General features: G+C 44.2%; 2 protein-coding genes and 1 long non-coding RNA gene across 3 annotated transcripts; 1 reads left to right on the top strand and 2 right to left on the bottom strand.

Annotated features, from left to right (window-relative positions):
• Positions 1-2,466: 2,466 nt before the first annotated feature.
• LOC109748073 (uncharacterized) lies at positions 2,467-3,835 on the top strand. Its single transcript, XM_020307130.4, has one exon. The coding sequence runs from the start codon at positions 2,531-2,533 to the stop codon at positions 3,698-3,700; it is 1,170 nt and encodes a 389-aa protein (XP_020162719.1). The 5' UTR covers positions 2,467-2,530; the 3' UTR covers positions 3,701-3,835.
• A 14,526-nt stretch (positions 3,836-18,361) lies between these two features.
• On the bottom strand, positions 18,362-20,958 carry LOC109769543 (F-box protein At5g03100-like). The gene is made up of 4 exons (XM_040393811.1): positions 20,140-20,958; positions 19,757-19,771; positions 19,476-19,662; positions 18,362-18,435 (listed from the first exon to the last, which is right to left on the bottom strand). Exons 1-4 carry the CDS (start codon positions 20,956-20,958, stop codon positions 18,362-18,364), a joined length of 1,095 nt encoding a protein of 364 aa, XP_040249745.1.
• A 2,514-nt stretch (positions 20,959-23,472) lies between these two features.
• On the bottom strand, positions 23,473-26,129 carry LOC120966658 (uncharacterized). Its single transcript, XR_005760837.2, has 3 exons — positions 25,659-26,129; positions 24,664-25,026; positions 23,473-23,930 (listed from the first exon to the last, which is right to left on the bottom strand). It is a non-coding gene; the product is annotated as an uncharacterized lncRNA (long non-coding RNA).
• Positions 26,130-27,533: the final 1,404 nt, after the last annotated feature.

Here is a 27,533-nt window from a genome sequence, read left to right as displayed (position 1 = left end):
GGGGGGTTCCGGTAACCCCCGGTACTCCGGTAAAATCCCGATTTCACCCGGGACACTTCCGTTATTCAAATATAGGCTTCCAATATATCAATCTTTATGTCTCGACCATTTCGAGACTCCTCATCATGTCCGTGATCATATCCGGGACTCGGAACTACCTTCGGTACATCAAAACACATAAACTCATAATATAACCGTCATCGAACTTTAAGCGTGTGGACCCTACGGGTTCGAGAACTATGTAGACATGACCGAGACACGTCTCCGGTCAATAACCAATAGCGGAACCTGGATGCTCATATTGGCTCCTACATATTCTACGAAGATCTTTATCGGTCAAACCGCACAACATACGTTGTTCCCTTTGTCATCGGTATGTTACTTGCCCGAGATTCGATCGTCAGTATCTCAATACCTAGTTCAATCTCGTTACCGGCAAGTCTCTTTACTCGTTCCGTAATACATCATCCCGCAACTAACTCATTAGTTGCAATGCTTGCAAGGCTTATAGTGATGTGCATTACCGAGTGGGCCCAGAGATACCTCTCCGACAATCGGAGTGACAAATCCTAATCTCAAAATACGCCAACCCAACAAGTACCTTCGGAGACACCTGTAGAGCACCTTTATAATCACCCAGTTACGTTGTGACGTTTGGTAGCACACAAAGTGTTCCTCCGGTAAACGGGAGTTGCATAATCTCATAGTCATAGGAACATGTATAAGTCATGAAGAAAGCAATAGCAGAATACTAAACGATCGAGTGCTAAGCTAACGAAATGGGTCAAGTCAATCACATCATTCTCCTAATGATGTGATCCCGTTAATCAAATGACAACTCATGTCAATGGCTAGGAAACATAACCATCTTTGATCAACGAGCTAGTCAAGTAGAGGCATACTAGTGACACTCTGTTTGTCTATGTATTCACACAACTATTATGTTTCCGGTTAATACAATTCTAGCATGAATAATAAACATTTATCATGATATAAGGAAATAAATAATAACTTTATTATTGCCTCTAGGGCATATTTCCTTCAGAAGGTTCATATGAAGGAAGGGCAACAATCTTATCACACACGTCGAAGACCTCATAAATCCAGTAACTAACACTTGGGACCTAGGCCTGCTGAACCAATGAATGGTAAGAGAAGATGTACATGTTATACTTAGGATCCCAATACATGAGCAACACGATGATTTCCCAACATGGCACTTGATAAGAAAGGACTTTTCTTGGTCAAATCTGCATACAAAGTAGCCCAGGATTGTGAAGCGCATGAATCTGTGAAAGGGCTACCTAAATGCTCCAGTCCAGTAGGAAACATATGTGGTTTTGAATGGAAGAAACTATGGTCACTCCTTATGCCAAACAAGATTCTGCATTTTATATGGAGAGTGGCCACCAATAATCTACCACTCGGGATGAAAATGAAACATAGAGGTATGGATATTGATACCAGATGCCCACTTTGTTTTAGATCAAATTAAAATGGAGGTCACATCTTTTGCAAATGGAGGACACAAGAGAGTTAATTGCGGGATGCCCAAGTGGCCCGTCTCTCTTGTAGGAAATATTCAATCTAAATGAGGACAAGAGGCTCACAGCTTGTTGTTTGCTCTAGATCTGGTGGGCAGAAAGGAATAAAGCAAACCGGGGAGAAAAAAAAAAGAACAACGTTGTCAGAGTTCATACTTTGGAGTACAAGAACATGCAGGTAAAGAAACTAACACCGAAGAATAAGATGCAACCGCAATGGTCTCGACTGATGCATAATTTCCTAAAAGTCAACACAGATGGGGCCTTTCGGGAACCATCCCTTTCAAGTGTCCGGGGCTTAATCGTCAGGAATGATCGAGGAGTGGCAGTGGCGGCTGAAGCTCGAGCTTTCTCCAGGCAGTGCAAACCACCTCAGTAATGGGGGGTAATCAGATGATTCTGGAGATAGATTCGGCAGGACTGAAGAAAGCTATCACAACTAGTGATTATGATTTAGCGCCGCTAGGTGTTTTATCAAAGAAATAAAAGCCACGTCGTGTGTTAGTTTTGAAAACTTCAAAATATAAGTTGTATCAACATCATGTAATGTAGTAGCTCATGAACTAGCTGCGTGTGGCGCTCTGTTAGGGGATGGTGATCTGAGGTGCAGATTGATCATCTACCACAGTTTGTACTAAACATGTGTGCTGGTAATTTGTCCAGCACATCAATTTAATTGAATACATCTGTGTTTTTTTAAATAAAAATCACTTCACATTTTACAGGTATATACTCCCTCCGTCACATAATATAAGAACGTTTTTAACACTACCTCTGTCCCAAAATATAAGAACGTTTTTAGCACTACACTAGTGTTAAAAACGTTCTTATATTATGTGACGGAGGGAGTATATACTACAGTACACTTTAATGGAGACTTTCCCTTTGCTTGGCTGATTCGATCCAACCCTAGCTCCCTAGCTCGATCCCCTCCTGACCCCCTGGGTTGTGACAGTCCCGAGCCGTCGCCGCCGCCGCCAATCCCCATGGCCCGGGAGAAGAAATCCGCAGCTCCCGCTCCCGCTCCCACCACCATACGGGCCCTCGGCGACGACCTCCTGCGCGAGGTGTTCCTCCGCCTACCCTCCCTCCCGAGCCTCGTCCGCGCCGCCCTTACCTGCCCCGCCTTCCTCCGCGCCGTCCGCTCGTCCCCCGCATTCCGCCGCCGCTTCCGCGACCTCCACCCGGCCCCGCTCCTGGGCTTCTTCCTCTACATCCACAACCACGTTATGCCCGCCTTCCTGCCCGTCCGCCGCCGGTCCGACCCAGACCACGCCGCGGCCGTTCGCGGCGCCGACGTCTTCCTCACCCGGGTCCCCTTAGACGAAGAAGAAGACGAAGGCCAAGTCGAATACGCCGACGACCCCGGATGGTTGATGAACGGGTGCCGCGATGGGTACGTGGTTCTCTTCTACTCGCTCAGCCATCGGGCGGCCGTCTACGACCCCCTCACGCGGCGCCCGCATCTTCTCTCTGTGCCCTTGGAAGAGATCTTCGGAGAACTCCCCGGAGAGACCGTGGTTGGGCTTGAGTTCCACGTGGTCACCTCCGAAGAGGACCACCGGCCGCTCCGCGTGATCTGCATCTGCACGGAAATGGGAGCACCGCGGGTCGCTGTCTTCTCGCCGGACACCAGGGAGTGGCAGATCTCCTCAGACGCGGGGAGCCTGCAGCTGCCCGCCGGAGACAGTGGTACGGTTGTGAACGGGTGCGTCTACTGGGCATCTGCAGCCGATATCCATGTGCTGAACACCGCAACACTGCACTTCTCCCGGATCGATCCGCCGCCGCATATGCAAGACGCGGGTGTCAAGGTCGGTGAGACCAGTGATGGAAAGCTCTGTGTCGCCTGGGCAACTGGTCTCATGCTTAAAGTTTGGGTCCGGAGAGCCGCCACCGCGGGCGTCGACGAATGGATGCCGGACACTGAAAAATGGATGCTGGATGCGATTGATGAATTGGAGCTACCATTTGAATATGAATGCCCTGAACTGGAGGTTGTGGCCATCATCGGTGGCATTGTGTATTTGTCTACCTATGTGGCATCGCAGCCTAGTTCTCGCTGGTTCCTGTCCTTCTGCACTGAAACAGAGGAGCTGGAGGTGGTCTGCCCTACTTCATGGCGTGGCCTCCTGTTCTGGTACGCAATTAGGTGAACTCTCTCGGCTAGAAGGGGCTTGACTAGTAAGAGGAGCAGAAAAACTACAACTCAGTCATTTTATCTGTATTCCGGATACCAAGTTTCGTTAACTACCTGATGATGATGATGATGATGATGATATTTTGCTGCATGTTTCTTGGTTAGATTTACTCGCTTGCTTTTGTATAAGTCAAAATGTCCAGATCCGGAAGTTGTTAGGAATTGCAAGTTATTCTTGTTGTTGGTTTGTTATCATTATGAGCAAATGATGCCCACGGCGTACTCGATCAACAACATGGTGTGTGCGTACTGCGTATGTGTCCTCGTCATCATCCTCAGGATAGGCACAGATGTCAAGTTTGTCTAGAGGTAAGTTCCCACGGAGGTGGATGAAGAGGTTCACGATCTGTTTGCAGCCCTCGGACTCGGAGCTTGGGAAACTGGAGTCGTTAAAGTAGAGGAGCAGGTCGGTGGTGCGCCTCCAGTGGTCGCGCCACCGTGTGTCGAGCACGCAAGTCTGCAGGGCGTCACCCAGCGGCAGAAAGGACAGCATGCGCCGGAGGAGGTCGTCGGGCAGGTCGCCGAAGCGATCCCCGCCGCTCATCGTGGCCTTCTTCCTGCGTGTTCCGTCGAACAGGTGGCGGGTGCTGCGTGGGCGGCAACAAGAAGATCAGGAGAAACAGGAGAAGATGAGGAAAATCCGTTGCCGGGCGTAGCAACAGCAAGTACAGGAATCACGTTGATCTTTCCCCTTTAGAGAAGATGAAGAAGAAGAATGCAGAGTCACCTCGCAGCGATCGAGTCGTGGACTGGCGGACGCTCCGGCTGCCGCCGGCCGCGGGGAAGAACGGGAAAGGCGAGACCCCTCCTCCGCTATGTAAGGAACTGTTTTAGTGTTGCGGGCGAAACAGACGGAAGTGGAAACGGAAAGCCCACTTTTTAGCCTGGACTGGACAACACGAGTACACTACAACGTATATACTGGTAAACTAGTTACCGTTCAGATAAAAAAACACTAGTAATCGTGAGTTCACGACTCTTTTCTTCATTTTGTACTCCAAATTAAGTGGGTTTTAGCAAGCCAACAGAACGGTGTTGCGTAGGATGAAATGGGAACAGATGTCCAACAAAGTTTAGTAAGGTTGCAAAGCTTAGACGGTGTTATTCACCGTTTGTACCACACTACCACCTCCATACCATCAGCACCGATAAGTTTGATCAAATACCGATGACAATGTCGCAAAAAAGAAGAAGAAAAATATACCGATAACAAGAAACTTGTAGGCTGTGGTATCAATCTACAGGGAGAAAGAATTACATCTGAAATCATGCCTACGATCAAATAGAGAACATCACTAAATTAAGCGGAAAAAACTCCTTTTCATTTCCTTGTCTTCAAAGCCAACAATTATCGCACATGGCATCGTTAGCAAATTAAAAGGTTAATGTCGCTTCATTGTACACGCCCTTAAGTTCACGAGAACCACCAGGACATATTCAGCCAAGGTACTAGGTAGGCATAATTTCAGATGTAATTCTTTCTCCTGTAGCATGAAACCGCCGCATACAAATTTCTTGTTATCTAAGGAATAAGGATGCAGTGGCCGGGAGGTTCAACCTTCCTTTTCGAAGGAAAAAAAACAAGTTTCTTATTATCGGTTCTGCCATTATTGACTCACTCCATACGGTCAAGTAGAATCTTGAAGTCCTATTTAACACCTTCAGTCCTCTTTATCTTGCCACAGATCAACTATCCGGCGCGGTCACGAGTCAGTTTGCAAATTGCAAGTCCTTCCTTCTCGCAACTTCCAGACCTTCACGTTCATGGATTGCCGACCACAACCTTGGCAGTGGCAAAGAAAATGCGCATGGAATTCTCGTCCGCCACGAAGCCAACCTTAATCGTCTCACTGCTCTTTAGTCCTTACCATTCCTCATCGCCATACCCTTCTCACCATCAAAGCTCGTTCTGTGCATGAAGTCTAGAATCTAGATTGAGGATGCCGAGCCCCCCATCGCCTTTGGTCTACAGCAAGTAGACCAATTGACTAAACAATGTCCAGCAGCAACGGTGTCAGTCCTTTTCCAGAGAAAAGCCCGCGAAAATCCTATACTTACGGGCAATACTCACGAAAACCCACCTACGGACTCCTCTTTCCACTACCCCTCCCCCCCTGATTTCCAGTGCGTGGGGCCCATCCACTAGTAGAAAAAGGGCCTATTGTCCCGGTTCGTAAGGGCCTTTTGTCCCGGTTTAGGAACCGGGACTAAAAGGTCGTTACTAATGCCCTAGGCCTTTAGTCCCGGTTCTTACATGAACCGGGACAGATGGGCCTCCACGTGGCCGGTGCTGCGAGCCCAGGCAGGAGGCCCTTTAGTCCCGGTTCATGGCACCAATCGGGAGCAATAGGCATCCACGCGTCAGCTGTTCAAGGGCTAGGGTTTTTGTTTTTTTTTTCTGAAAGGGGGGTGGATTTAGGTTTTTTTTATGGTTAATTAAGGTGTTTCATATATTGTGTTAGGTAGCTAATTAATTAATAAAGAGAAGTGTCCTCTCTTATCTCCATGCTTGGTCGACGCTACGTACTATACGTATAGAGAGGCCCTCGACACGCTAGCTAGTAAGAAAATGAAGGAAACCATTAATTACAGACGTTCGTCATGCATACCGAGAGAAGTGATCGACCTCTCCTTCTCCGAGAGATTGGTCGAACAACAAGTTTTCGTATTATCTATCCGAAACTACTGGCTACATACATATACAATATGTAAGATCTCTTACAATCCCCTAGCATTTGAACTCAAGTTCCACATGGTATTCTCCGGCTTTATTGATGACGTGGTCAAGAAAGAATCCCGCCAATTCCTCTTGAATTGCTTTCATGCGATCTTCTGGTAGGAGTTCATTCCGCATCTGCCATGTCTAATTTGAAGAACGGGGTTAATACATATATATGAATGAAACTCAACAAAAATGATGGTGTAATAAAATGAAATTGTGAATATTATTGCTTACGCACTTCATATTGTCTTTTAGAGTAGCCCCGCTTATTTTTGCAAGTCGCGTGTAGATGAACTTGCACACGTAGTATCCACAGTAATCATTCGCTTGTTCCTGCCACAAGCACTTTACGAGAAATAGAGGTCAATCAAACTGATAATGAAGCATTATAAATGGCATTGATGAAAGTAGCTAGAATCAACGGGAGATGCGCGGAAGTAGCTAGCTAGTAGTACTTACTTTCGGGTATGTATATCGCAGCTCCTTCGGCAGTCCCGGAGCTTCTACGGTGAACTTTTTTCAAACCCTGCAAGACAAATAAAATAATTATTACTTGAGATATCAGGAATTGAACAAAAAGTTGCCGATATGGTGCGATAATAATCGATTGAACTTACTTGTTGAGAATTTCAGTCATGTCCGCATAGGTCTCGGGATCTTTTCGTCTCGAGCCTAAGACGGTTACTAGTCCCTGCTCAAGCTTAATCTCCAGGAGAATATAGTGGAAGCTGCGCACGCATGCATAACTCATCAATTACATTACTATAACCTCGCTCGAGTAATAAGGGAAACCGAATATGCACACGACAGTAACACTCACTTGAAGTTGTAAGGAAAGAGTACTTTATCTTTGTTTTGATTTATTATCAATGATTTGAGCAAGTTGGCCTCGGCATCTTTGGCGCTCTTTTTAACCTTAAATTCATCTATGAGATTTGTGTTAATGAACCCAATATCATACATTTCTGCTTTTCTGCACTCGACGATCTTCAATCTGCATAATATAGTGAGGATAATTATAAATACATGCAATGAAAGAGCTGAGCTATATATAGAGACTTAATGACAGAAGTAGTACTTACAGACAGTAGCAAGTGACCGTTAATTTATCGAGGGCCTTTTGATTGAAGAACTGGAAGAACTCCTCAAATGGAACATACAACAGATCAATCCCAACGAGGTCGTACTCCTCTTTAACTCTCAGATACAAAGTATCCGCCCCCCAGACTCTCTGCAGGTTTTCATTTACCAATCATGGAATCTTAGCATCATCGTTGTTAGAGATTTTTCATCTTTGATGAGAGGCTTCCCGTACTCGTATCTGTGTTCGTCCACCTCCAAGAAATCATAATGTACATCGTCGGGCAGGTAATCTCCAAGATTGTTATAACCGGGCACCATCCCCGGATCATTAGCGAAGATGTCGCTAGACACATTGAGCGGGGGGCATGATTGGTTCGCTTGTTCGCCGAGCTGGGCAATTTTTTCCCAGCTGCTCGTCGTTCTTTTAACCTTTGATCACCTCTAGTACTTCCCGACCGCTCCGCTTCGATATATACCTTTTCAGTAACGTGCTCATAGTTGGTTTTCGGCGGAGACTTTGGTGGTTTCCTCAAGGCATCGATAGTGCGCTTTGCTTTCACCGGATCTACCTTCTCCTCCGGAGGTGGATGTCTCTTTGCTTTCACCCCTTCAAAGAAGTCCTTCACTTGGGCTTGACAGATCTCCGCCTTTTCTTGTTCGGTCATCTCATATGGTAACTTCTCTAGAGGCTTGAGAGATGGACCGAATATGTATTGCCTCCCGCCTCTGGCTGTACTGCTAGACGCCGGAGCAGACGGAACGGCTGCGGCTGTCTTCTTTCGTGCTTGCTTACGAGGTGGAGGAGAAGGACTACGACGCGCCAGAGCAGCTGGAGCGGCGGTGGGTCTCTTCCGCCCTTGGTGACGAGGCGGAGAAGGAGGAGGCTGGCTGCTCGGGTGCGCTGGCGCAGGTGGAGAAGGAGGCAGAGTGCCGCCACGCGCCGGAGAAGGAGGCTGAGTGCCCTGATCACTCGCCGGAGGAGGAGGTGGAGGAGGAGGCGGAGTGCCCTGACTCGCCGGAGGAGGAGGAGGCAGAGGCGTCCAGTTCGGAAGGTTGATGAGCTCCTTCCGCCATAGGCATGGAGTCTTCAGACAAGAACCCAGCCGAGTCTCCCCGTCACCCGTAGGGTGGTCAAGCTGGAGGTCCTCAAATCCTTCTGTGATTTCATCCACCATCACCCTAGCATATCCTTCTGGAATCGGCCGGCAGTGAAAAGGTGCGCCAGGTTCAGGAGGTGCAACAGAGCCAACAGTCGCCTTGACTTTCAATTCCATCCACTGCGTCATAAGGTGGCAATGCTGAGACTCCGTGATAGCATCCACGGGGTAGCTAGCAGGAGCCGTGAAGACATGCTCCTGAAGCAGCTCCGTGGAAGCCACGCTGCTTCTCCACTGAGATGGCGGGGTAGCTTCGGGTGTAGCTTCGGCAGGTCACGTGCTGCGAACTGCGTCTCGTTCCTCTAGCGCTTGTACCCTTGCGTGCAGCGCCTGTAGTTGGGTCAACTCCTTTTTCTTCTTCCTCTCCCGGCGTTTGTAACCGCCTGCGTCGGGAAATCCAGCCTTTCACGAAAGGGAGCCTGGCGTGCCTCGTATCTGTCCGGGGTGCTCAGGATTCCCGAGGGCCTCTGTGAGCTCGTCGTTCTCTCTGTCCGGAACGAACGTCCCTTGCTGCGCTTTTTCGATATACTCCTGAAGCTTCTCGATGGGTGTCTTCAGCTGCTCGTTGGTCCAAACGCACTTCCATGTTACAGGGTCCAATTTTCCCCCAACCCGAAGAACCAAGTCCTGCAACGGTCTGGCCAGCGTCGCGTCTCTGGTTCGATCCCTTTATCAATGAGGTCATTCTCAGCCTTGTCCCACAACGGCCGGGCTTTCAGGTAGCCACCTGACCCCGTGCGATGGTGATGCTTCTTCTTTGCAGCATTTTTCTTGTTTGTCGCTGACATCTTCGCTGCTCTCTCAGATTTGTTTTTGGTGACAAATGCGGGCCACTGATCTTTGATCTTCTCAAATCGGCCGATGAATTCTGGAGTCTCGTCTTGGTCGACAAACGATGATTTCAGCTCATTCTTCCACCTCCTGAATAGCTCAGCCATCTTCCTAAGAGCATAAGCCTTGATCATTGGCTTTTTTACTGGATTCTCCTGATCTTCCTCTGGCGGGAAGGTGAAATTTTCCTGTAGCGCGGTCCAAAGATCAGCTTTCTGCCTATCGCTGACATAAGACACCTGAGAGTCTTTGTCCTTAGGCTTCAACCATTACTCGATGCTGATCGGGATCATGTCCCTAACTAGAACCCCGTACTGAGCATTAAATTTTTGCTTGGTCCGGAGGGGTTCAATCGGTTGGCCAGCGCGATCAATTTCGATGATCATGTCCCTTTCATCCGTGTGCAACTTTCTCTTCGGGCCTCGTCTCGTTACCGAAGTGTTGCTCGATCCGGAGGGCTAGAAAAGAAGAAAAAGAAGAGAGTTAATATGTGTACATACCAAAAACAATTAATGCATCGATTAGCTATAGTCAGCACATGCTTAATTAATATATATATACCTGGCCGGACTCCGTTCGGTCACCGGAGCCGTCATCACGGTGTCCTTCCTCCTCGATTCGGTCACCAGAGCCGTCATCACGGTGTCCTTCCTCCTCCATTGTTTGATCATCGTCGTAGCCTGCTTCTTCATCATGTCTTTCCAGACCATCGGTGCATGTGTCGTTGAGAAATGACAAGACGGCATCACTTCCGTGTGCGATTATCTCCCCCAACACCGCTTCTTTTGCTTCGTCTCGGGGGTGCGGATCCATAGTTTCTGCAAATATTTACAACATGACAATTATTATTCAAACATGACAGATGGATATATTAGCAAACGTAGAACTAGCTAGCAGCACAATAAGGAATCATATTAGTGGCCTGGCCTCGACGCTTCTCTAGGGTTTGGGATGGCCTCGGCAACGCTTCAAGGGTTTGGGGTGGCCTCAACAATGCTTCAAGGGTTCGGGGTGGCCTCAAGAGAGTTTGTCGATCGGGTAGGGGCGCGGCGGGAGGGGGTAGGAGACCGACATCGTTTTTTTCTAGGGTTTGGGTGTCCTCGAGAGTTTTGGTCGAGCGAGAGGGCCGGGGGGTGCTCCCGACATCCCCCCTCACTTTAACAAAGAACTACCTTAAAAAAAGACTTGCTTCGCCGCAGGTGCTCGATCGGTGCGACGTGGACTCGGTGGAAACACTTTATGAAAATGCGGTGGTGGCCGGGCCGGGCGGTTTTCTTTTCCTTCTTCATTTTGTCCTTTGTTTTTTCTTATATGTTGGTTTTCGTTTTCATTCTACATTTTCGTACATATGAAAAAAATAAAGTATCTATACAAAAGTGCACAATTTTTATGAACAAATTACAACATCTAAATTAACTATACATCTAAATAAATATAACTACACATCTGAAATTTTCCTAATCTTAAAACTAAACTAAACATAAACTAAAATAATATAACTACACATCCATACATACATACATACACATACATATACATCTACATTATATATGAACAAAAAAATACTAATTTTATGAACATAAAAAGGTCTATGAACAAAAAAAACATCACATCAATATTTTCATCATCCATATATACATACATACATCCATATATATATACATCTACATTATATATGAACAAAAAATACATAAACTTAACTAATAAAAAAACGACAGCGGGCCGGGGCGGCGGCAGCTCACAGCGTGGGTGGCGACGGCGACGGTGTGGAGGGGGCGGGGCAGGGCGTGGGCTCTGGGGCAGGGGCGACGACGACGATGGGGGCGGGCCGGGGCAGGGGGCGCGCGCGACGGAGACGGCGGGAGCGGGCCGGGGCAGGGGCGGGGGCGACGCCGACGGCGGGGGCGGGCCGGGGCAGGGCGCGGGTGACAGCGACAGCAACGGCGGGGGCGGGCCGGGGCAGGGGCGCGGGCGACGGCGACGAGAGCGACGGCGACGGCGGGGGCGGGCCGGGGCAGGGGCAGCCTCGCGGCGTCGATGTGCTCGACGTCGTCGGGGGCAACCGGTGTGATGAACTCTGCAAAATTTCTAAGTGCCACTTATATACCAAGAGCATTGGTCCCGGTTCGTGGCACCAACCGGGACTAATGCCCCCCTTTAGTCCCGGTTCGTGCCACCAACCGGGACCAAAGGTCAGTTTTCAGCAGCCGAAAGGGCGGGAAGCGGCGGCCTTTGGTCCCGGTTGGTGGCACCAACCGGGACTAAAGGGTGGCATTGGTCCCGGTTGGTTACCAATGCCACCCTTTAGTCCCAGTTGGTGCCACCAACCGGGACCAAAGGCCTTCTGCTTCCCCGCATCAAAAGTTTAGTACCACCTCACTAGCTGAGAGAGCTCGAGAGTGGTTTATAAGAGCTGCTGCGCCCACCCTCTCGAGCTCCTCTCAATTGCAGGCTTTCGGGCCTAACCGTACGCTGTGTGCCTGTGGGCCTACTGGGCCTCCTGTGGGCCTGAATCCTTGCCCATGTTTGGGTTTCTAATCGTATTCAGGCCGTGTGGGCCCAGTAGGTGGCACTTTTTTTTGTTTTTTTGTTTTCTTTGTTGCTTTATTTATTTTATTTTGTTTCTACTTACAACAAAATACTTATTGTTGCTATTTTTATTTATTTTATTAAAGTTTATTTTTAATTATTTTTCTTTTAGGTCACAAAAATTATAAAGTTTCTGTTACTGCCATTAGTTTTCAAATTTGAATTCTTTGAAATTTGTGTGAATCACTAGTTTGTGATTAACTTTACTATAAAAATAGATTTTGGAGTAATTCTTTTTCCTACTATTAAATATTACTGTGTTTTATGATTCTATTCAAAAACAGATTTTGTTATTTTGTTATAAAGGGATTTCATTTTTTGAACATATTTGAACTCCATAGTTTTTCTATGTTCAAAATACACCATTCAAAGCCACATCATCAATTTTCAACCCTTTCTGACTTCATTTGTTATTTTTCGTGCATTTACTGATTTTTTTCAGCTATAAGACCCTCAAATTGAAAAGCACTACAAATGAACTCTGAAAAGGTTGAAAGTTGGCATGGTATCATCATTTCACCCACATAGCATGTGCAAGAAAGTAGAGAGGCTTACGACAAAAACTGGATGCACTTCGTGTACAAAACGGACAATCTCTTTCGAAGTATCAGGGTTTCATACGGAAACTCGTCTGTTACAAAGGGATTTCATTTTGTTTGAACTTATCTGAACTCCATAGTTTTTCTGTGTTCAAAATGCACCATTCAAAGCCACATCATCAAATTCCAACCCTTTCTGACTTCATTTGTTATTTTTCATGCATTTACTGATTTTTTTGAGCTATAAGACCCTGAAATTGAAAAGCATTTCAAATGAACTCTGAAAAGGTTGAAAGTTGGCATGGTACCATCATTTCACCCACATAGCATGTGCAAGAAAGTAGAGAGGCTTACGGCAAAAACTGGATGCACTTCGTGTACAAAACGGACAATCTCTTTCGAAGTATCAGGGTTTCATACGGAAACTCGTCTGTTACAAAGGGATTTCATTTATTTGAACTCCATAGTTTTTATGTGTTCAAAATGCACCATGCAAAGCCACATCATCAATTTTCAACCCTTTTTTACTTCATTTGTTATTTTTCATGCATTTACTGATTTTTTAAGCTATAAGACCCTGAAATTGAAAAGCATTTCAAATGAACTCTGAAAAGGTTGAAAGTTGGCATGGTATCATCATTTCACCCACATAGCATGTGCAAGAAAGTAGAGAGGCTTACGGCAAAAACTGGATGCACTTCGTGTACAAAACGGACAATCTCTTTCGAAGTATCAGGGTTTCATACGGAAACTCGTCTGTTACAAAGGGATTTCATTTTTTTGAACTTATTTGAACTCCATAGTTTTTATGTGTTCAAAATGCACCATGCAAAGCCACATCATCAATTTTCAACCCTTTTTGACTTCATTTGTTATTTTTCATGCATTTACTGATTTTTTAAGCTATAAGACCATGAAATTGAAAAGCATTTCAAATGGACTCTGAAAAGGTTGAAAGTTGGCATGGTATCATCATTTCACCTACATAGCATGTGCAAGAAAGTAGAGATGCTTACGGCAAAAACTGGATGCACTTCGTGTACAAAACGGGCAATCTCTTTCGAAGTATCAGGGTTTCATACGGAAACTTGTCTGTTACAAAGGGATTTCATTTTTTGAACTTATTTGAACTCCATAGTTTTTCTGTGTTCAAAATGCACCATTCAAAGCCACATCATCAATTTTCAACCCTTTCTGACTTCATTTGTTATTTTTCATGCATTTACTCATTTTTTTTAGCTATAAGACCCTGAAATTGAAAAGCATTTCAAATGAACTCTGAATAGGTTGAAAGTTGGCATGGCATCATCATTTCACCCACATATCATGTGCAAGAAAGTAGAGAGGCTTACGGCAAAAACTAGATGCACTTCGTATACAAAACGGTCAATCTCTTTTGAAGTATCAGGGTTTCATACGGAAACTCGTCTGTTACAAAGGGATTTCATTTTTTTGAACTTATTTGAACTCCATAGTTTTTCTGTGTTCAAAATGCACCATTCAAAGCCACATCATCAATTTTCAACCCTTTCTGACTTCATTTGTTATTTTTCATGCATTTATTGATTTTTTGAGCTATAAGACCCTGAAATTGAAAAGCATTTCAAATGAACTCTGAATAGGTTTAAAGTTGGCATGGTATCATTATTTCACCCACATAGCATGTGCAAGAAAGTAGAGAGGCTTACGGCAAAAACTGGATGCACTTCGTGTACAAAACGGACAATCTCTTTCGAAGTATCAGGGTTTCATACGGAAACTCGTCTGTTACAAAGGGATTTCATTTTTTGAACTTATTTGAACTCCATAGTTTTTCTATGTTCAAAATGAACCATTCAAAGCCACATCATCAATTTTCAACCCTTTCTGACTTCATTTGTTATTTTTCATGCATTTACTGATTTTTTTTGAGCTATAAGACCCTGAAATTGAAAAGCATTTCAAATGAACTCTGAAAAGGTTGAAAGTTGGCATGGTATCATCATTTCACCCACATAGCATGTGCAAGAAAGTAGAGAGGCTTACGGCAAAAACTGGATGCACTTCGTGTACAAAACGGACAATCTCTTTCGAAGTATCAGGGTTTCATACGGAAACTCGTCTGTTGCAAAGGGATTTCATTTTTTTGAACTTATTTGAACTCCATAGTTTTTATGTGTTCAAAATGCACCATGCAAAGCCACATCATCAATTTTCAACCCTTTTTGACTTCATTTGTTATTTTTCATGCATTTACTCATTTTTTAAGCTATAAGACCCTGAAATTGAAAAGCATTTCAAATGAACTCTGAAAAGGTTGAAAGTTGGCATGGTACCATCATTTCACCCACATATCATGTGCAAGAAAGTAGAGAGGCTTACGGCAAAAACTAGATGCACTTCGTGTACAAAACGGTCAATCTCTTTCGAAGTATCAGGGTTTCATACGGAAACTCGTCTGTTACAAAGGGATTTCATTTTTTTGAACTTATTTAAACTCCATAGTTTTTCTGTGTTCAAAATGCACCATGCAAAGCCACATCATCAATTTTCAACCCTTTCTGACTTCATTTGTTATTTTTCATGCATTTATTGATTTTTTGAGCTATAAGACCCTGAAATTGAAAAGCATTTCAAATGAACTCTGAATAGGTTTAAAGTTGGCATGGTATCATCATTTCACCCACATAGCATGTGCAAGAAAGTAGAGAGGCTTACAGCAAAAACTGGATGCACTTCGTGTACAAAACGGACAATCTCTTTCGAAGTATCAGGGTTTCATACGGAAACTCGTCTGTTACAAAGGGATTTCATTTTTTGAACTTATTTGAACTCCATAGTTTTTCTATGTTCAAAATGCACCATGCAAAGCCACATCATCAATTTTCAACCCTTTCTGACTTCATTTGTTATTTTTCATGCATTTACTGATTTTTTTGAGCTATAAGACCATAAAATTGAAAAGCATTACAAATGAACATGGATAGATAAGTGACCAAATTAATAGAAGTTCATCATCACATTAGAACCAAAGTACATACATAGTTCTCATCTAACAACATATATATAGCTCTTCAGAGCATCTAATTAATTAAACCATACATTGAAACTATGTAAAACATTTCAATGCGAAAACAAATGCGATCATAATCGCAACCAAGGTAACAATTGATCCAACGGCATAATGATACCAAGCCTCGGTATGAATGGCATATTTTCTAATCTTTCTAATCTTCAAGCGCATTGCATCCATCTTGATCTTGTGATCATCGACGACATCCGCAACATGCAACTCCAATATCATCTTCTCCTCCTCAATTTTTTTATTTTTTTCCTTCAAGTAATTGTTTTATTCTTTGACTAAATTTAACCTCTCGACAATAGGGTCGGTTGGAATTTCCGGTTCAACCACCTCCTACATAAATAAAATCTATGTCACGTTGGTCGGCATAATTGTCATAAACAATAAATGAACCAAATAGTTATAAAAAGATAATATATACCACATCCGAATCATAGACAGGACAGGGCCGACGGGGGCGAATACCAGAACCATCGCACTATATAATAACAAGGAATAATAAAAGTAAGAAAATTAGACAAGTACCTATCTGAAGTAAGAATTTTTTTTCTTTCAGAAAGAAGATAAGAACAAGAGGCTCACCACAGTGGTGCCTGCGACGAGATCGGCGCGGGCTATCGACGGCGGTGAAGACGGGGACGGGACGTGACAGACCGCTAAACCTAGAAAAATCTCGGGGAAAATGGAGCTCGGAGGTCGAGTTTCGAGAGAAGAAATATTAACTAGTGTGGCTCGGACATTTCATCGAACACCTCATGTGCATAGGAGGTGAGCTAGAGCACCCAAATGCCCTCCCCTCGCCGGCCAGCAAAAAACAGAGCAGTGTAGAGTGCTCTGCTCGCCGGCGATGGGCTATATATAGGCAACTCATTTGTCCCGGTTCGTGGCTGGAACCGGGACCAATGGATGTGGGCCAGGAGCGAGACCCTTTGGTCCCGGTTCGTGCCTAGAACCGGGAAAAATGGGTCCAGACGAACCGGGACCAAAGCCCACGAGGCCCCGGCCGGCCACCTGGGCTCACGAACCGGGACGAATGCACCCATTGGTCCCGGTTCGTATAAGAACCGGGACTAATGGGCTGGCCAGGCCCGAACGAAAGCCCCTTTTTTACTAGTGATCCCATCTAGACTTCCAATTAAATTTCAACAGATCAGTCTGTAACTTAATCCCGCGCAAAACAGCGCGTAAGTGTAGCATCTCTCGAAAAGCCCGTCTAACTTTGTCAATGGCTATGAAAAACCAAGGAGGTGGCTCAATCGACATTAACTGAAAAATAGGAATGGCGGTTTAAACGGCTTGGAGCAGAACAAGTCTTCCACCTTCAGTAACTGACCACCAGGTAAAGCGAATATCCATTTCTAAGCCCAGGCTCATCTGCATCCGGTAAACAGTAAATAAATAAAATACTAAACACATTTTTTTAAAATCATTTTTTAATGGAAGATGTTTCAGTGCGTGAGGTCCGTTCCAATTTCAGCTCATTCGGACATCTGAATAGCTTTAAAAAAAGGGTCTGAACAGTAATTAGAGCTACTCAGATGTCCAAACAAGCTGAAATTTGGAACGGACCTCACTCACATAAGCATCTTCCAGGCAAAAAAATCAAATGGGTTTTTTGAATTTTTCTTGTATTTTTTTATTTTACTGCTCATGGCGGGAGCAGATGAGTTAGGGAGCCAAATAGCCGCCCTCCCTGGTAAAGATCTTAACTTTGGCAAGAACTTTAATCTTCCACAAACATTTCTAGACCGAATTGATCTCATACATTTTTAGTATCCTATGCATTTAAATAGTTGATCCTCACTAACTCAATTGACTTAACATGCAACTATGCCAACTCATCATCCTATCGTGCATGCCCCATTAAATTTAGTTTTCTCAACATGCAATTATGCCAACTCACTATGCCAGTATGCATGAGAAAAGACCCACTTTAACCTGCATCATGCATGTTACTTATATTAAATAAATTTTCTACAACTTTGTAATAATCAAATATATTAAATTATATGTGCTTGAGTTTCAATTCTTATATTGCTAATCAGAAAAACTAAAGTTTCATACTGCCTCATAAAAATCACTGCATCCAATTCCTGTAGCAACGCGTGGGTATTTCTAATGGTTAGGTTTAAATAAAGCTGGGGGAAACTGGTGAATGGGGATTTCAAAACTGAGAGTACTGACTGCCATGTGTGCCTGGATAGCATACATAGACGTCGTGGTCATGTTTGTGCTCCTATGCCATACATATACGGTAGCTCCAGAAATGCAGTTTAACGCACATGCGCCTGATATTCTATGCGCAAATCCCTCGACCATGAATTTGTTAGGTCTAAGTAGTTTCTGTGAGATAATCCAAGTAAAACTTTTGTAGAAAGAACTCATGGAGTCAAACAGACACACCAGCCAGATCTCCATTACCGATAATGGAAACATAGTAATGTTCTGACCATCAATGACATATGACAGGTTCAACGAGCTGACAATATCGCTGAGTCGCACCAAAAACCAACAAAACCAATTTACAACACGTGACCAACAGATCGAAAGCAAGAAACTAAAGGTTGTGATAACTGCCAATACAGGGCCACTGTTACAGACACTTCGCGGAAACACATAAGGTTTTAGACCAACATCACGACTGAGCACACATCTCAGGCGCCAATGGTGTACGCCACCGCGGTTGCTCGTGCTTCTGGAAGCTGAAACCTACACAAAATATGACAATGCACAATAAGTTTGGCTACAACATGTCCTCAGTTAATTGAAAACAATTAGGCAGTGGCAGCTCTGCTTGCTGAATAGATGACAATGGACTAAAAAAAAGATGACAATTGACTCTAGCAACTAGAAGCAGAGATAGACTCCATTGCAAGACGAGAACATCTGCTATTTTGAACAGTAATTAATTAATAAAAGAAGCATAGGACCAAACCCAAATAATTTTGCATGGATAGTACTCCCTCCGTCCTAGTGCATAGGGCATCAGCGTAGTTCAAGGTCGTCTATTTAACTAACTAAAAATATGTTATATGTCATCAAAAGCATATCATTGGATCCATATGCGAATATAATTTCTAAATATTTTTTTGTTACATATAAGACACATTTAGCTAGTTAAATTGATGACCTAGAACAACGTGCATGCCCTATGCATTTGGATGGAGGGAGTACAGATTTATCGGCACAATAGCAATATGTACTCCTCTGTTACAAAGTACACTGCACAAAGCTTTTGTTGATTTTTTTTCCCTAATGCACTGTATGTTTTTTTCTCCAAACTTTCCTACTCTGCCCTCATTACCCGTGTCCCATGCAACCACTCTTAGCTTCATCACCCACACCCCATGCACCACTCTTAGGCCATGTACAGTGATTGATAAGATAGTCTTATCTTAAGCCTTGCATGTGATTTAGAGATGACAATAAAAGCATGGCTACAAAGGGTCATCTCTTAGCATTATCTTCAATAACTAGTTATTCCTAAAAACATGATGAGACATATTGTGCTAAGAGATCATATCTTTCATAAGAGACGACATGCCTTTGCTTATGATATCTCTCTCCTCCACGTCAATATTTATCCTATGTGGTTGCATGTTGAGGTGATATAGTTGCATGTTGAGATAAAAAATTAGTGCAGATCACCTACTTAGTTACATAGGATGTGTAATCATAACTAACATGATAGAACAAGTAGGAAAACTGCATAAACATACAAAGCATGAAGAATAATGAAGGTAACTTACAGTTTGAGTTAGCATGTGGGTTCTTGATGCTAATTTGCTGACGAAGTACTCCACATGTAGTCAAGATGTTGACAATCTTGTGAATCCCATCATCAACCTTTCTACATTCAATGTTGACAACCTTAAGGTAGGCACACACAAATGACTGTTCTATTGTTTCTTGAGCTCCCATTGCACTAATGAGTTTCTGTATGACAGAAAACATTCAGTAAGATCAATAGAATATACATGATAATTCCTTTAATAACATGACAACATATTTAGGTACACAACATATATACCTTAGTGTTCTCAAGCTGAAGAGTGAGCATCTCAAGAATTGAAGAGTGTTGGAGAATGCACACTAGGTCAATAGCCGTAAACCACTCATTGAGTAATAGATTCTTTAATTTGTCAAATATAGGGCAGCATTTTAAATCCAGGCTGTAGATAAACTGGACAGATAGCAAACCCAAAAAAAAAAGGAAATATGAGACTCTAGAAGATGAAATTATGTAGGTTCATATCCTCAGGAAAAAGTTATGTAGGTTCATAGGAAGTTTGGGTTGATAATTTAATTTGAAGCTGGACAGACAACAAATGAACAAAAAGAAATCTGGGACTCAAGACGATGAAATAATTTAAGTTACTACGGTGTGAAAAAGGTAGTAAGTGCAAGCATTACCTTTTCAGTTCTGTAATCAGCTATCAACTCCAAGTTGACAGCATTGGACAAACCATGGAGAATCACACCCTCTGCAACAGGATAAGCATGAGAACTACGGTCCTTGAGTTCAGGGCATAGAATGCCAAGCCCAACATAAGCTGTTACTAAAAATGGCATGTATTCAAGGGAAGGTGTCAAGCCGCGAAAATCATCAAGTTGCAGTGAGACAAGACCAGGGGCAAATATCCGAACGTGGAAGTCCTCCGGGAAGGAACATTGGTCGGTAATGCACATGCGCTTTAGCGATTTGGAAGATATCCTGCGTGCATTAATTCTACACAGCTCTATCCTTAGATACTCTAATACCGGGCAGTGCGAAAAATCTGGAGAGGAGCTTTCTAGGTAAACCAGGCGAAGGTGTATGGTATTTAAGTGCTGGGAGATGAGAGGCACGCCGAGTACGAATGTGTCGTAAGAGTGATGACTAAAGACCATGAGCTCATTAGCTTGGCACTTCAGAGCGTACTCGATCAACAACATGGTGTTTGTGTACGTGCACTCGTCACTCTCAGGATAGGCGAGGATCACAAACTTGTCGAGAGGCGAGTCCCCGCGGAGCTGGATGAAGAGCTTGACCAGCTGTTTGAAACGCTCGAAGCTCAGGTCGTCAAAGATGAGGCTCAGGTCGGTGGTGTGCCTCCAGTGGTCGCGCCACCTGGTGTTGAGCACGCAGGTCTGCAGGGCATCGTCCAGCGGCAGATAGGACAGCACGTGCCGGAGGATGTCGTCGCCGAAGCAGCGATTCGTGCCGCTCGCTGCGGCCTTCTTCTTGGGCATTCCGTTGAAAAGGCGGTGGGTGCTGCGTGAGCGGGAAAACAATCAGAAGAAACACGAGGAAAACATGGGAATCGGCCGCTAGAGTGCAGCAACAACATGTCCAGGAATCATTTGATCTTTCTCCCTTAGTTTTAGAGAAAATGATGAAGAAGAATCCAGCGCCGCCTCACCGCTGGTCGTGGACTGGCGGACGCGGACGACGACGGCCGCGGGGAAGAAGAGGAAGGGCGAGACGACTCCTCCCGATCGACCCTCTCCTCTCGTATTTGTTATTGCGTGCGAAACGGAGGAGAGTAAAAATCGGCAAGCCCACTTTTTATATATGGGTATAAAGTATAAACATCAAGGTCGGTAAGGGCTCTCCTTTTTTTCTTTACCTAAAAAAGGCTCTCCTTTTCTTATCAAGCCCGGTAAGCAATCCAAACTACTCAAAAAAAAAAGACTGATATCTGTATCCCTGGAAAGAAATTATTTGAGTCCTGGTCTTTTTCCTCATCAAGTTAGACCTCTTTGAGAGAGTGCCACGTGTATGCAACAAAGCACCATTGGCCTTCTTCCTCCTCTCGCCCGTTGCTTCCCCAAACTTCACCCCGCCGGTCCGATGTGAGAACCGTTCGCTGCCGTGCATACTACCCAGACTTCACCCCGGGATGCTAAAAGCTATGCCGTCCTCGTGTGCCTTTTGCTGTACGGTGAGGACTCACAGCATCGAACTACTATACCCGCCAAGATCACCTCCAACAGATGATGTAGATGCAAATTTCTTTACATGTCCATCTTCAGGAGATGTAAAATACAACACCTGTAGATGCAAAACTATGGCGGATGATGTTTATGGCTATCCTATTGTGCTCGGTAACAATTTTTGGTTGATGATGTTTATATCTCGATCGCACAATAGGATCACCAACACCGACTTGGTTGATGATGTTTTATGGCTATCCTATTGTGCTCGGTAACCTGTTTGATCTGGCGGGGCTATGCAAGCTTTTCTGGTCTGCTTGCAAAAGTGCCATTCAAGGAGGGGAATATCTTCTCAATTTCCTTGAAATTTTTGCATACCATAACGTCATGTGCAGTAATATTTAACGGCTAGGTTTAAATTAAGCTGGGGGGAGCTAGTGAAATGGGGATATCAAGGTTGAGTCCTGACTGCCATCTGTGCCTGGGCAGCATTGCGGCCTGGTTTGTGCTGTTATGCCAAAAGTGATATACATATGATAGTTCCAGAAATCTAGTCTAACGCACAGGCGCCTGATATACTATGCACAAATCCCTCTACCTTGATTTTGTTAGGTTTAAGTAATTTCTGTGAAATAATCCAAGTAAAACTCTTGCAGAAAGAACTCATTGAGTCAAACGGGGCACACCAACCCGATCTCCATTGCCGATAACCAAAACATAGCAATATTCTGACCGACCATGATATTACAAGTTCAACGAGATGAAACCCGTATCGCTGAGTCACACCAAACAACCAACAAAGCCAAGTTCCAGCACAGGACCAGAAGATCGAACGCGAGCAACTAAAGGTAGCGATAACGGCCAACACAAGGCCACCCTTACAGAATCTTTGGAGAAACACAAAATGCTTTAGAGCAACATCACGACTGAGCACACATCCAATGGGCCATCAGTGGTGGACATGGCCGCCGCGGCTCCCAGAGCTCCAAGGTTTCCATATCTGCACACAACATGACATATCAGACTAGTTAGGTTCCAAGATGTCCTCGACTGATACAAATGAAAGAATGGCTTGGCTAGCAGTTTGATGCATGTACATTAGCTATCATGCAACCTGATTAGATTTCTTATCCTTTTCTCAATGTTGTGTTGACCAAATTCGTTTGTTATAATAATGGCGTTTAGACTTGTCAGAGCAAGTTATATTGGAACACTCGGATGTCTTAAGACTGATAAAAGGGCTTCAGACTGATAACAGGCTACGAAGAACAGTGTAACTGATAACAAGGCAGAGGTAGTTTCCCCTTGCGGCGTATGCAAAGCACTACACAATATCCCACACATCAGTTGGAGATTCTTTTTCTTTTTAGTAAATGGAATTGCTGGTACATGAGAGCAGAGATAAACTTTTCATTTAAAGACAAGAAAAAAAATGCTATTTTCATCAGCAACAGAAATGATTTTGCATGGATGGTACAGATTTTTTAGGCACAACCGCAATATGTGGTAACCATTGTACTGTCACCAGTAATAACAGAGTAGTAACAAAATTTGGTGAACAACCATTGAACTCCACCAGCATAGAATCCCATTATTACTAAAAAATGGGGTACTAAAGATGAACGGATTTGTAAAGGTGGCATACACTATAATCGATGTGTAATGACAGCAGACAGGGAGCAACTAGTATAAAAGCTGAGCTTATGGTAGAAGAATAGAAAAAAGAAACCTGGGCTGTTGGATTGAATATGGACGGCACAGATTGGAGTGGAGGCATCTCAGACAACTTATTGTACATTTCACGAAAACCCCCCTACTGCCAGTTAGATGTAAAACATGACTTTTGCAGTAAGAACCCCAACTTTCTCATATCCAATCGTTTTATCCCAATTTCAAATCTTCACATCGTTGATGCCCAAATTGTACAATAGTTGCTTGTACTAGTTCATCCCATGCTGGACCACCCCAAACACAAATATGAGAGTACATGTCAAGCACCAATTTCTGAATACATGACAAGGCACACAAATTTCTGAATACATGTCTAAGTGGATCATCCTGGGCAGAAATATTTGAGTGCATGTCATCTATCTTAATTCGGCTAGACAAACATGACATGGTGTACATGAACAGCGAGCCTGAGAATGAAGGACTGAAATGATGCCCGCTGAATAAACATTGCTACCAAAACTTGCATCGGGTTTGTTATCTTGATAGCACATGAAAGAAAAAAAATACTCCCTTCTTGCCTCCAGTTATAGTGCTTCTTGCTCTTCAGTCTTCATGTTCTGGAAAAGATGACACCAAACAAATCATTCAGTTTGAGTACAAGACGTGCAAGGGCACCTAAAGTATTTTCTCATGAACTAATGAAATGAATATGCATCAACAATACATTGTACTACAGGAACATATCTGCTCGCTGCTAGCACAAAAAAATATTCTTATTCCCCAAATTATTTTTACCACTGTGATTGTCTAACTAGAGAGATGATAATGTTAAGCTTACCATCCAGTCCTTCATTTTTTTATGCAGAAATTAACAGATAATGGACCAATCCATCACAAGCACGGGGAGGTGCTGAAAGTAAAAATGCTTTATCCTTCATTACACTGAAGTTGTTATTCTGATTGATTCCATTGGTCACCAAGTATTAATTTAAAAAATGCATGGTTAAAACTAAAAAGGAACACTTCTCTGGAGCACTGATATGACATTGCAATGCCAGCACTTCCTTATTGCTGCCCACAAATTTTGGTTCAAAAAAAGTAAATTGAAACTCTAACAGCAACAAACAAATAAACATATTACGACGGCACAAAGGCAAGTCCGCACACAGATCCAAAGCAAAAAAACATGAGTCAAATACATGGAAGAGAACCATTTTCTGCTCTTGTATTTAGAGACTAGAGATTCTAAAAAAATCTTGCTTCAATCATAATTTCACTAACAAGTTCAGAACCTTAAAAGTTTTTCTATGGAGAATCAGCGAGGGTTTAACAGCAAGTAGAATTATTTACCTCCTTAAGACCCCAATTGGAGGCCTTGTATACGCCTGTAAATAGTTTACCGGTGTATTTTATTATCCCATAGAAGCAACCAGTATTTTACCGGTGATATTTTCAGATTGTCGACCGCCATGGTCAAGCCGTCATTCAGGAGTCGCGTCTTCGAGTGCCTGCGCTCTCCGCCTGATTCAGTCTGCATGCCACCTGCTCCTCGCCACCTCAACCTGATGGTCGGCAGGAGCTCCGGCCTTGCACCGCCAAGCAGTGCGGTGCACCCACATCAGGGACCTGCGGAGACGGTGTCAATCCCGCGGTCAGTGTCGCCAATGCCTCGTCGCGTTGCCCGTGGCTTCGTCCGGCGATGCTCCGCTCGTACTGTCGATCGATAGAGAGATGAATGCCAGGCGAGAAATGACGGCCAGAGCAGTGTTTTCAAAACCGCGGAATATAGGTGTATTTAGCAAAACCGGTGTAAAAAAATACGACCTGAAACGACTAACCAGTCACATAATTAAAGGCCGCCCATTTTATTTTACGGATGTATACCTTACCAGTTTACTGGGCAGAAAAACTATGTTCCAATCAGTGCCTAAAGCACACAAGAGAGAGTTGTACAGGTCCGTCGTTTCAACCAGAGATAGAAAATGTGAATGAGAGATGAATTCTAATTAAGCTTGATGTGATTTTGAGTCTTCTAAAAGGGGTTGTGGTTGCCAGTCATGTGAAAGAGATGGATATGCTACTTCTTGAACATGTGACAGTACAAATATGAGCTATGACGACACTTGTTGACAATGTGCGATCTTCAGACCAATGTGTTTTTGGATATCATACAACAACAAACAACATGCTGTGTTTAAAAAATAATGAAACCAGTCAAAGCCATACAAGTTGTTCACTGGTAAATACAGTACTAAGCAGCACATGAGAGGGGAGAAGCCATTAGATGATTAGAGAGAAATCTGTAGGAGGGAGAGGGGGAGGGGAGTTGGAGAAACGGTGCTGACCTTGATGCTGAGCCTGCGAGGCAAAGAAGGCGAGCAGATCGAGCACCACCAGCTTGCCTACGGTGAGATACTGCTGGATCTAGGAGTACCGGGGAGGAGGCGACCGTGGAGGCACCACCGCCCACTCGACCACTACCAGCTTGGCTCCGGAAAGGTACAAATGGGCAGCTGAGCGGGTGGGGAGCCCGTGGTCATCGGGGTGGAGGAGACCGTGGCGGCGGCGGCCCGGTCCCTGACGAGGATGTGCAACGCGTCGTCGGGATGCGCAGTAGATGGAGCCAAGAGACCTGGAAGCCGGAGGGGGAGGGGGAGGAGGCAGGGAGAGCAACTGCCCAGGGAGTAGTCGTCGTCCACCAGGTAAGCACCAGATCTGTGCAGCCGCCACCGTCGACGAGCAATAGGGGAACAGAAGAGCTATACGGAGATCAGTCGTTTGAAGAAGAAGGACCTGAAGCAGATTAGTGGGGAGCGAAGGGACATTTTTGCACAAAATCATATACTTATGAGTACAGGCCCCTCCGCTTCGATCTGTGCCATACGTCCCAAATCCAACGGTCCAGAATCATTTTTCTATTTTTGCACCTGATGTGCAGATTCTATACTAGTCGCTCCCCATTATGAACTCCACCAGCATAGAATCCCATTATTACTAAAAAATAGGGTACTAAAGATGAACGGATTTGTAAAGGTGGCATACACTATAATCGATGTGTAATGACAGCAGACATGATACACCAAGTAGGAAGATTGCAGAAACATACTACCGTCCGGCGGGGGGGGGGGGGGGGGGGGGGGGGGGGGGGCATCCATCCTTGATACTAATTTGGGTGCTAATTTGCTCACGAAGAATGCCAGACCTAGTCAAGATCTTCCAAAGTTTGCGAATTCCCTCATCAACCTTTCTACTTTCAATGTTGACAACCTTAAGGTGTGCGCACACAAATGATTGTCCTATTGCTTCTTGGTCTCCCGTTGCACTAACAAGTCCCTACATGATACAATACATTTAGTAAGATCAATAGAATATACTCCTTTATATACACAAGACATACCTCAGTGTTTTCAAGGTGAAGAGTGAGCATCTCAAGAATTGGAGAGGGTTGGAGAATGCAAACTAGTTGGTCAATAGCCCAAAACCAATCATTGAGAAGCAGAGCCTTTAATTTGCCAAAGATGGGGCAGCATTTCAAATCCCAATCGTATGTAAACTGGACACATCGCAAATAAACAAAAAAGAAGTCAGAAACTTCAGAAAATGAAATAATTAAGTTAGTGGCAACGTTAGGTAGGCAAAACAACATCTTAAGCCCTCGAAATATCATATGTTATGCAATCATTCATATGAGACTGTTGGCTATTGGTTTAGTTCAAACATAAAAGTACCAAACTTTGGCAGTGAGAGTAATCAACTTGCTTAAATGCATGTCTACCATCGAATGGATATTATTACAAAATGTGCGTTGTAAAACAAAATGTCGGTAAGTGCAAGCGTACCGTTCTAGGATGAGCAATCAACTCCAAATTGGCAGCATTGGACAACCCATTGAGAAGCACACCCTCACCAACCGGATAAGCATGACACAAACAGAAAGAAATATCACAATCATCCAAGTGATTGTAGCAGTACAGGACATCGCTGCATAGACTGCCGAGCTCAATGTAGGCTGTTATTAGAAGTGGCATGTTTTCCAGGAAAGGGGACAAACCAAGAAAACCATCAAGTTGAAGTGAGATGAGACCCGGGGCACAAATGCGAACATGGAACTCCGTAGGGAAGGAACAAAGATCGGTGATCCACAAATGCTTCAGCGAATTAGATGACATCATGTCTGCACGAATTCTGCAACCTTGCATCTTTAGAACCTCTAATACCAG

Source organism: Aegilops tauschii, chromosome 6 (assembly GCF_002575655.3).
Source record: "Aegilops tauschii subsp. strangulata cultivar AL8/78 chromosome 6, Aet v6.0, whole genome shotgun sequence".
NCBI classification, from domain to species: Eukaryota; Viridiplantae; Streptophyta; class Magnoliopsida; order Poales; family Poaceae; genus Aegilops; species Aegilops tauschii.
This window is presented reverse-complemented; position numbering and strand designations above follow the sequence as displayed.